Source organism: Podarcis muralis, chromosome Z (genome assembly GCF_964188315.1).
Source record: "Podarcis muralis chromosome Z, rPodMur119.hap1.1, whole genome shotgun sequence".
Taxonomy (NCBI): domain Eukaryota; kingdom Metazoa; phylum Chordata; class Lepidosauria; order Squamata; family Lacertidae; genus Podarcis; species Podarcis muralis.
The window spans coordinates 9938748-9949711 of record NC_135673.1 but is presented as its reverse complement, the minus strand read 5'-3'; the positions used below and the strand labels follow the sequence as shown (position 1 = coordinate 9949711).

The window sequence follows — 10964 nt, the reverse complement described above, 5'->3', positions numbered from 1 at the left end:
GAGCCTGCCAAAAAGCCACATCACAAGAAACATCATGAAAGTTGCATTGAAGGTGCTCAGCATAGGACGTCTCACCATCAAGAACACGGCTTGCAGAATGCCTCCAAGATATTCTAGAATGGCATTGTGAGGAACTGTGTGTAGCTTCCGAAGCCCTCTTTTCCATGAAACCACAGGAAGCATCCTCTTTTACCAGTGCCAGATCAACACTGTCCACTAATCCTGTTTCATTATATATAGATAGATGATAGATGATAGATAGATGATAGATAGATAGATAGATAGATAGATAGATAGATAGATAGATAGATAGATAGTCATTGAATCATAGAATTGTACAGTTGGAAGGGACCCCAATGGTCATATTCATCTTCTTGCTATGCAGATTTGATTGATTGATTGATTGATTGATTGATATAATTGTATCCAACATTAGTTCTAGACTGATTTGAAATTAATGATTATGGCTAACGAATATTAATTCCAGTAGGTTTACTCTCAGTAGAACTTAGATAGATACAACTCCCCTCTCTCTTTTTACTGCAAAGATGAATGTACAAAGCATTAAACTGGAGTCTGATGTGATCTACTTGGATTTGGTTGGGGGGTGATTCACTGAACGTTTCCTGTGGGTCTGTCTCCATCTTTCCCTGGTCCACCTCCCACGATTCTCCACAACTTCATGCAGGAGGCTGGCATAGTTATACTCGTCGTTTTCAAGTGAGATCTCATCATACCGGGGCTGACTAGTGGAAGCAACATCAGCTGATGAGAGCGGAGAGGGATGACTTTCCTGGCGGACTTTAGATTGAGCAGATACTGGTTTAGATGACTGTTTCCTTTTCACAGCTGTGGGGCCCCTCATTGTTTTGAGTCCAGACTGTGAGGCAACTGCTGCATTTGATTCTGGCTGAAGTGAAAACTCGGGTTGGTTAGCTTGTTTTACCTCTGTCTTTAATTCAGTTCTGCCACTGACTATGTGATCACCCTCTTTGGGGCATGTGCTCAGATCATGCTGTCTTTGCAGATCTACAGTGAATTCAGATTTTCCAACATCTGTTGGCTCCAAGGCAATTTCGGCCCTTGATTTTTGCTGATATGGAAACTCTGTTTCCTTGGCTAGCTTTGCCTCTTGGTTTAATCCAAGCTGACCCTTATCGAATGGCTGACATGCCTTCCTGGGATGAACCTCTAGCCACTCTTCCTGAAATTCTGAACTCCCAACATCCAGTTTCTCTTCAAGGTTGAGAGTAGGCAGGAGGAACTGTCCTTTAAATGATTCTCTAATACTTAACACATTAGACTTCTGCCCCAAACATTTTATCTCATAAGGCCATGTCAAAGCACGCTTCAAAGAAACTGAGCAGTTTCCACCTGCTTTTATAACATCTTTTTTAGGTGGGACATCAATTTGCTCTTCAACTGTGGTCGTAGCAACACTTAAATATAAAAAGGGTTCGGGATTTTCAACACTGTCACAGCCTTTACTATCATCATTCTCAGATGCTCCCAAAATACAATTTTCCTGCAAACTTTTTGTTGCCACTTCTGAAGTAACTTTCATATCTGGAGTTTCTAGATATACTTCAGTCGGGAATGAGTTCACATTGCAATGCCTCTGAAATTCCTTTCTGTTGTCTGCTTCTAGCTTGTGGTAATACCACAGTTCCATAAAGTTGCACAGGTCCTCACTTCTCATGTGCATTTTTTCATTTAACAGTGTGAAGGGAGTTGTTAGATGCCCTTGCTTTTCATCAGCCAGATTGGTGGCCTGACATGGTCTGGGGCAGAACTCTGCCTGCAACAATATGGCTGAGGCAGACTTGGCACGAACTCTCAACAACCTAGAGTGAGACATCACCCCTGTCTCTGTAATTCTGATCTTTCCATCAGTCAGTCTGTGTTCAGCCATGGAATCAACACAGTCAGATGGTTGCCCATTGGTGGTTAGATCAGTCGCTTCTTTGCTTGGCTGGATTTGTTGATTACTGCGTTTCACCATCCAGATCAAAAGCAGCATCAAAATGAACGACATCAGCACTGCCCAAAGTAAAAAAAAAAAGAAGGTAAAATATTAGCTCAAAAGGGTACATGAATTCCTAAAGAAGCAGATAGAACATAACAAGGTAAGAAAAGCAGACCTGATCAGGCCAATGACCCATCTAGGGCTTCCCATTGGGGCATCTGGTTGGCCACTGTGAGAACAGGATGATGGACTAGATGGACCTTGGACCTGATCCAGCAGGGCCTTTCTTGTGTTCTTATGTCAACAGAGATATGTTATCAAACATTAACAGATACACAGAAACATACCTAAACATACCAGCAAAGCTGGTAGTCCAACTTTATGGAAGCTGTTCTCAAAGGCTGATGAAAAGAAGTCTGGCAGGCAGTTCAAGTCAGAGATGTTCCAGACAGGAATCCCTTCTAGGTTTGGTGGACTTCGACAAATGACAGAGGCAGCATCTTCAAGCAGCGACGCATTGATCAACTCTGTAAAGACATACGGTCTTGAACAGTGGAAAAACTGACTGGGAAATGATTCACTGGTGAAATCTATTATGTCTGGTTCCATTTATATTTTCAATGGTTTATGCAATTAATTTTTTAAAATAAAAATGAAGGCATTGCTTAAATTGGTTTTAAAAGTTAGCCTGTAGGATTAAGCCAGCCTCTCTCAAACTTCTGATTAGAAGAGGCCCACTTCCCACTTTTAAACTGTTCAACCTGTGTTGAATCACATTAAGTGTTGAATCTACAAACAGTAACTATAAAGATTTAACAGAAAGATATTATTTATCACATTGATCACAGTTTACAAAACTCCCAAAAGCACAATTTCAAAAAGAGTTGTCTAATTTAAGAGAGTACATATATTTACAATAACATTATGGCATTAATTCACTAACACCTTATAAACACATAACGTATTTTTTGCTCCATAAGACACACTTTTTTCTTCCTAAAAAGTAAGGGGAAATGTATGTGCGTCTTATGGAACAAATGCACGGTCCCTGGAACCAAATTGCCCAGGGGCAAAAAGCAGATCATGCTTTTTTCTTTTTTCTTTTTTTGAAAGAGGGAAGTAGGTGTTGAAACAAAGCCGCTGATCATTTGCCGATAGGGGAGAGAGATAAGGGATGCTAGAGATAAAGGAGGCTGCCTGGGAGGGGAGAGGTAAAGACAGCAAACTTGCAAAGGAGGGAAACAGGAAGACTAAAGCAATAAGGAGAGAAATTAGAAGAAAAGGAGGAGCAAAAAACTGCTCCAGCTAAGGAAAAGTCACTAAGGCAAACAAGAGGGAAGGGAGTGGTGAAAGGAAGCAGCTGATCGGTGGGATTGGAAGAGAGATAAGGGACACTAGCGGAGGCTGCCTGGGAGGGGGGGAGGTAAAAGCCCATGGATCCTCAGGATTTTTGCATTGGGTCACCCCAAATTCACCATCAGATCACATAGCATGTCCATGGCTGCAGCCTGCACCAAAAAAAAAATCAGGCACCCACTGTTTCCTGGGGTTGCAATGGTGCAAAAATGTGGTTACAAAGCACGGATCCACATGGATCCTCAGGATTTTTGCATTGGGTCACCCCAAATTCACCATCAGATCACATGTCTGTGACCACAGCATGAACCACAAAAATCATGCATCAACTGTTTCGTTCAGAATATTTCTTTCCTTGTTTTCCTCCTCTAAAAACTAGATGCATCTTATGGAGCGAAAAATACGGTAATTCATTTTGGTTCTAAACCATCTCTGTTTTTATAATCAATATATGTCTGCCATTTGACCCCCAAAATTATTTTGTCTCTGTCTTCCTTCCAGGTGGGTCCAAAAAAACCCTGTCAGTTTGGCCATAGCTGCAAAAACCCGCAATTAATCAAAATATGATTTAATTTTAAGTGTCATTTGTAACCTCCAAGATGTTGCAGAGAGAATTCTAGCTGCTTTCAATTAATTTTAATTGTATTGTTTTCACAACTAGGTTGTTAGCCACCTTGGGCACCTACCTTGCAGGAATAATCCAAAATCCTGAAGTTGACAGGAGCAGTTCCATGGATTTCCACCAAGCTTCAACACTGGGAGCATCAGCCCATCAAATACATCTCTTGCTAAAGTTGTTAACTTATTGCCAGACAGGTCAAGCAGTGTTAGCTTGGTCAGGTCCTTAAAACTCTTGCTGGATATCTGATAGATCTGATTGTTTGCTAAGTTCAGTGATGTAAGGTTGGAAAACCCTGAAAAGTCCTTTGGTCCTATACTGGCAATGAGGTTCTGAGCCACTGTCAGGTTTTCTAGATGCCCAGGGTTGGAAAGCCAAGAGGCTTTAACCTCAGTTACACTGTTCTGGTATAAACTTAGTTTGCGGAGGTTTTGGAAAATGCTGAACGCTCCTGGTTTGATTTTCGTTATGCCGCTGTTTGCTAGGGCGAGGCTGGACACTGATGCCAAGCTGGGGCTACTGAAGACGGTGGAGTTGAGAATCCCGATGTTGGTCACCACAAAGAGAATGGAGGTCAACCCTTCTGGGAAACCTAGAAGTGGCAGAAACAGAAAATGCTTTATGTTAGAGATAGCTTTATGTTTTATATGTGACTGTGTTGGGAAAGGAAAGTCTCTCCTCCTCAAGGAGGGGAGGAGTTGTGAGCAGGAGCCGTTTCCCACGTTGGCCGGGGCCGTTTCGCCCCCTGCCCAGCTGCCCCAGCTACCATGCCACACCCCCAGGTGGCCAGCCAATTGGCTGGAGGCTTGGGGGTGGGGTTTAGCCGCTCAAACGCCGCCGCAGCGTTTCCCAGCCATTGTGCTGCTGCTTCTGGTCGGATCACCCACCCACCCTCCCTTAGTCCATTGCTTGGTTCTTGACATTGCTATAGACCTGTGGTTGGTCACCTTGGTCGGCCAAGGGGCCTGGTAGGAATTTTTATCCAACTGGCAAACTGGCACTGGCCACTTGGTTTTTCGCCTACCTCGTAGCAAATCGTCACAATTTTTCGGTATTGGCGGTTAGGCATTGGAATATGGTTGTGTGTTGGAGGGCATGGTGTGGCCATTGCCTACCCCTCCATTTTATGGGTACAGTGGTACCTCAGGTTAAGTACTTAATTCATTCCAGAGGTCCGTACTTAACCTGAAACTCTTCTTAACCTGAGGTACCACTTTAGCTAATGGGGCCTCCTGCTGCTGCCGTGCCGCCAGAGCCCGATTTCTGTTCTTATCCTGCAGCAAAGTTCTTAACTTGAAGCACTATTTCTGGCTTAGTGGAGTGTGTAACCTGAAGCATATGTAACCTGAAGCGTATGTAACCTGAAGCGTATGTAACCCGAGGTACCACTGTAAAGGAATCCGGCAGTCATGGATCCTGTCCGATGCCCTTGCTGGTGGCTAGGGCCATGGCACAACCCCCCAGTGACATCAGGGGGAGCTTTCAGTTGTATTTGCATCAACAGGCTCTTCCCACTGGTGGTTAACCCTTGATAGACTCACCACTCCCTGAGGGGGTGGAGTCATGCTCTGTTGTTTTATCCAATGCCAATAGCTCTCACATGCTGTAATCAATAAAGTTGTGGCCTTTTTTAGCCCATTAACCTAATATACCGTGTCCATGTGTCTTTCTTATCCTCAAGAAGGTGGCGGGTCCTTGAATCTCAACTAGCTTACCATATAAAGGTAAAATTTGCTCCACACACATTTGCCTCTGTTATTATCCACCACTCGCATGTGACCTCAAGACAGTTTCCCAGCAGGGATCTTCTTAAAAACCCAAACTTAAAGTGATGACTTTGGAAGCTCGTCCCTCTACAATTTTCTAACAATCATACCCCAGCATAGATAAGTCTTCAGGAGGATGAATAACTCACCATTTGGAATGGAAGAGCAGAAGTACTCTTTTTCAAGGACACACTGGAACCTGGAAAGCTTTATTAATACCCAAACCAAAGTAAGTCCAAAGAGCACTGCAACATTAAGGAGAGGCTATGTTAGTCCAACGCACCAAAAAAATGTACATACAACTCCTTCAGTTTCTCTCTCCCTCTAGTGGGCAAGTCCTTGCTAAAAGCAAAACTAATACAGTATCTCTAAACCTACCATCTAAGGAAAGCACCAGGGTAGGGAGAGGGGAAAGGGAGAGAGAACTCTGTTTGCAACTGGCAGGCCAACCTTGTAAACAAAGGAAATGATTTTGCCCAGGCCCTCCAATCCCAGTCCTTTAGGGAAGGGATGTTGAAGTAAATAAATCACCTAGGTCTCATGGGTTTCTTGCACTTTCGCTAGTTCTGTCTCTACACAGGAATTTTAATAAAATGGTTCTGGTGGAACACAGCAAGTTGCCTAGCATAGTATGGTCTACACTGGCTGGCAGCAGCTCTCCAAGCATTCAGGCAGAGTCTTTTCCAGTTCTACCCGGAGAGGCTGGGGGCTGAAACTATGACCTTCTAAATATGAAGCAGATGTCCTTAAGGCTTGAGTTCAACCCATGCCCACCCTTTATCCAGCCTTTTCTTTCACACCCTACTGTTCTTCCTCATATATTCCTTTTGGTGTAATCTTGCTGTTGTTTTTTTCATCTTCTTTTGTTTCCTCCTTTTGTTTATCTTTTCCTGCTTGATTATTTTGCTTTAAGTTCCGTGTAGTCTTCTGCTCCGGAAGGAAAGACCTGAACCAGCAGATTCTATTTACAGGAATCAAGACATTACGAAGAATTTTCTGACAGTAAAGAGTTGTGGTGGAACGGGCTCCCTCGGAAAGTAGTGAACTCTCCATTCTTGGAGGTTTTTTAAACAGGTTGGATGGCAACCTGTTGGGGATTCTTCAGGTGGGATTCTTGCATTACAGATGGTTGGTCTAGATGGCGCTTTGGGGTCCCTTTCCAACCCCACAATTCAATGATTCTTGTCTGTTTTATTCAGTCCATCAAAAGTGATTTTATTCAACTATAGTCTGCCTTTAAAAATTCTTAGTGTTGGGGGGGGGGGCGTTTCATACACCCACACCCATTCCAAGTTTTATTTATTTATTTAGCCAGCCACCAAGCCATAGTTTGCCTTATTAAGTCATTATTGTCACTTACAAGTATTATTGAAGCATTTTCCGTAGAGGGAGGCATCTCTGGGTCGGTGTGTGCTTGTATCTTTTTCACACATCAACCAGTGTCTTACTGGACTATGGAATTGTATAACACACACAGCCACCGTTGCAGGGACAGGTGGAGGTGCTGGGTGCTTACTCACTTTGCCTGATGTGAAACCCCCGAAATCACCATTGGATGTGGAGGTTCTCCTTATAATTGGGTTTTAATTGGCATTAAGAATAGGTGCACACAAGAGGGCATGCACATTATAACTGCAAACAGCCAGCTGCATGGAACTGAGGTTTGAAACTGGGAGAAGAATCTATCTTGTGCTGGAGGTGGATGGAGGAGACGGGGGCTCTCTGCTATATTTTATGGAAGATTTTACGTTTATGGATCAGCAACCCTCTCCTAATATTGAATTTTAAGATATACAAGTGGGGGTGGTTTGATGTGTGATGAAACGTTGAGATTTAAAAGAATATGTAAAGCTGTGTGCGGCTTGAAAGGAGTTAAAAGAGGGAGAGAGCTGTTTTGTTTGGAAGGTTTTCACTGGGAGTTGGAGCCTACCCCCCCCCCCCAAAAAAAAAAGAAGACTGAGAGAGATGTTGGGATATAACTTTCTTCTTTTTTTAATGCTATGGTAGCAGGAAAAGGAAAGTTGCATGAGGGCTTTTTGGACGTTGGAAGAGGAATGACACCACCTTTCCCCTCCTTTCCCAGCCAGAAGAAGAAATGGCAAATCTCTGGAACTCAGAACTTGTTGGTTCTCGGTGCTAGTAGAAGGGAGGGATACTGCTTGAGTACTATGGGAAGGAGCTGAGCAGGAGAAAGAAGAGGGTTTAACCTTGAAGTTTCAACTCTGCCCCAACCAGGCTGGAATACAACAACAGTGGGAGTAAGGAGATAGCCCTAAATGCTACAGGAAAAAGGAAAACGTCAGAGAGACATATAAGGCCAAGAGACTAACAACTGACACAGGATGAAAAAGGAAAAAGCTATGGGTCCTCACCTGAAGCCTTTTTTTGGGGGGGGGAGTTAAATAATAAAATACAGTGGTGCCCCGCAAGACAAATGCCTCGCAAGACGAAAAACCCACTAGACGAAAGGGTTTTCCGTTTTTGAGTTGCTTCGCAAGACGAATTTCCCTATGGGCTTGCTTCTTGCGATTTTTTTTCGCTTCCCCCCCCCCTTTTTCTAAGCCGCTAAGCCGCTAATAGCCGCTAAACCGCTAGATGAAGAGACTCGCGGAACGGATTAAGCCGCTAATAGGGTTGCTTCACAAGACGAAAAAACCGCTAGATGAAGAGACTCGCGGAACGGATTATTTTCGTCTTGCGAGGCACCACTGTAATAGAAATAAATGAGAATATGAAACACAGTAATATTAGATAATAAAGATCCATCAGGAACTGTGTGTGGGAAGCCTCTTAACAAAATTGTACTAATTTGAAACTAATTTGTGTAACTAGCTTTATATTGGAAAATCAATAAAAATAATTGGCAAAATAAATTAATAAATAAATTGTTGTGGTGATTCAAAGGTTTAATCTGAAATCAAGATGGATTTGAGTTTGTTGGTGTATCATTGATATTAGCTTATATTATGGGCGTACGTTGCTTTATTAAGGCTGTTACTACAGGTTTGCCATGGCCTTTGGCTAGAGCAATAAACTTATGAACTGAACTGATTGGAGAACTGCACTGCAAATTTTTGAAAGTTTTCTCTCCATCTCTAGCCAGAACTCTGCACCTGAGTTCAGTTGATTGCTATTGTGTTTCCAAGCCCAATTCAAGGTGCTCACAGTTACATTTGAAGCCCAAATGACCATCTCCCTCCCTGTTGAACCTTTAAATACTATTATGTATATAGTACATTAAATCTTAGTAGTTCCTCTTAGTAGTTCCACCACCCAGAGAAGTTCGAGAGTGGTGGCAGCCTGGGAGAGGGCATTATCTGTGGAAGCATCAGTGCTTCTGGCATCTTCACTGTAGAGTTTTTGTCATATACTGAAGAAACATCTCTATCCTACCCTTTGACACTTAAGTTATATATACTTCAGGACCCACCCTATTCTTATTTATTTATTGCATCTACTGTATACCCCACCTCTTTCTCTGAGGAGCTCAAGGTGGCATACATCACCCTCAACCTCCTCATTTAATCCCCACAATAACTATACAAGGTAGGTTAGGCTGACCAGCAGCAGCAATTGGCTCAAGGTCACCCGGTGAGTTTCATGGGGATTTGAACCCTGGTCTCCCATATACTATCCCAATCCTCTAACCGCTATACCACATTGAGTGCAACCCTCTCAGCCCCAAACACCTACCCCCGCCCCCCCCCCCAAAAAAAACCTCCTGATCCCTTCCTCCTTGCACTGGATATTTTGGGCAACCTGAATGCCGCTGTGTTGGTCCGGATACAGAGCAGTTTTGCCATTTGCTTTAAGGCAGTGGTGTCCAAACTTTTTTTAGAGAGGGCCAGATTTGATGAAGTGAAGGGCCGTGAGGGCCGAACCACCAAAATTGTTAACCTTTTTTTAGGATTGAAGTTGTTGCGCTTTTTTATGATTTTAGCCCCAAGTTCCAAGTTGTTGAGCTCTTTTTTTTTTTTTTTTTTTAAGGATTGAAATTGTTCGAGTTCTTTTTTAGGATTTTAACCCAGGAAATAAACTGCCATAGGGGCCAGATTAAACCGACTGCCGGGCCAGATTAGGCCCCCGATACGAACTTTGGACATGCCTGCTTTAAGGCATCTGTAATGGTGTGTTTTTACATTGCTCCGACCAGCTGTGGGAACTTAAGGGTGATGGGTGCGTAATAAATCAAAATAAAACAATAATTACAGCACCTGCAACTAAAAGTTTGTCGTTCATCCACATGGTACTCTAAGAGTCCCCTACTTACATTTCATATTGGACAGGCTTTTCCTTTCGGCGAGAGCAGCAGTCAGCTTGGGCTTCTTCGTGAGCACACTAGCAACTTTGCCTGGGAGGTGGGAGGTATAAAACTGCAGGGCTGGTGCTTGCAGCCTCCATTTGGTGGACACAGGCAAGTCGAAACCTGTTACGTGTTGAACTCTTCCCTTCTGTGGGGGGCTTTTCATTCCCCCGTGAGGCCTCATGCATGGTTAGTACAGCATCATCTCCATAGCATCACCATGGAGTCTTCCCATTACCAGTAAATACGTTAACCATTTTACAGGATAAACCAAGAGCCCTGCTCCATTTTCCTAGTCTCCCCCTTCCCAACACAGTCTGGTGGGGATGTAGAGAATTATAGATCAAATATGAATATGTCTGGCCTTGGGGTCCTTCAGTCATTGCTAAGTCACTGGGAATTGGATGCCTTTGTCCAGAAGAAACCAAACTTTTTAGAGGGTCATTAATGAAGATGACAACGGGCTTATAGGCGACCCTTGTCCATTCGCGCTGCACACATGTACAGTAGATCATAATAATTTTATTATTTATACCCCGCCCATCTGGCTGGGTTTCCCCAGACACTCTGGAGTGTCTAACCTGAGTCATGCCTCCTGGTGCCACCCAAATCATTTCCCAAAAAGCAACTGTGCAACTGTCTTGAAAACTGAGTGGCATTACACCCCACCCACCCAGTCCAGTTGCACAGTCTATACATTTCTTCACAAGCATCGTTGTGATACACCACAGAGCAACCGATCCGCTGCAACATTTTGCAATGTTGTTTTGCAATAGAGCTTCACAGCAGGTATGGGGAGCCCTTTTCGGCTTGAGAGGTGCATTCGCTTTGGGGGGCTCCATGCTGGTGGTGGGTGAGGCGAGAGTCAAAAGTGGGTGAAGCAATGAATGCAGATTTTACCTTTGTACAGGAGGCTAGTTTCTACACACACTCCTACCTATCCTCTATCAAGGC

General features: G+C 43.6%; 1 protein-coding gene across 1 annotated transcript; it reads right to left on the bottom strand.

Annotated features, from left to right (window-relative positions):
• Positions 1–322: 322 nt before the first annotated feature.
• On the bottom strand, positions 323–10143 carry LOC114589404 (uncharacterized). Its single transcript, XM_028715771.2, has 5 exons — positions 9978–10143; positions 5857–5952; positions 4009–4533; positions 2314–2493; positions 323–2040 (listed from the first exon to the last, which is right to left on the bottom strand). Exons 1-5 carry the CDS (start codon positions 9982–9984, stop codon positions 587–589), a joined length of 2262 nt encoding a protein of 753 aa, XP_028571604.2. The 5' UTR covers positions 9985–10143; the 3' UTR covers positions 323–586.
• Between the last annotated feature and the right edge of the window lie 821 nt (positions 10144–10964).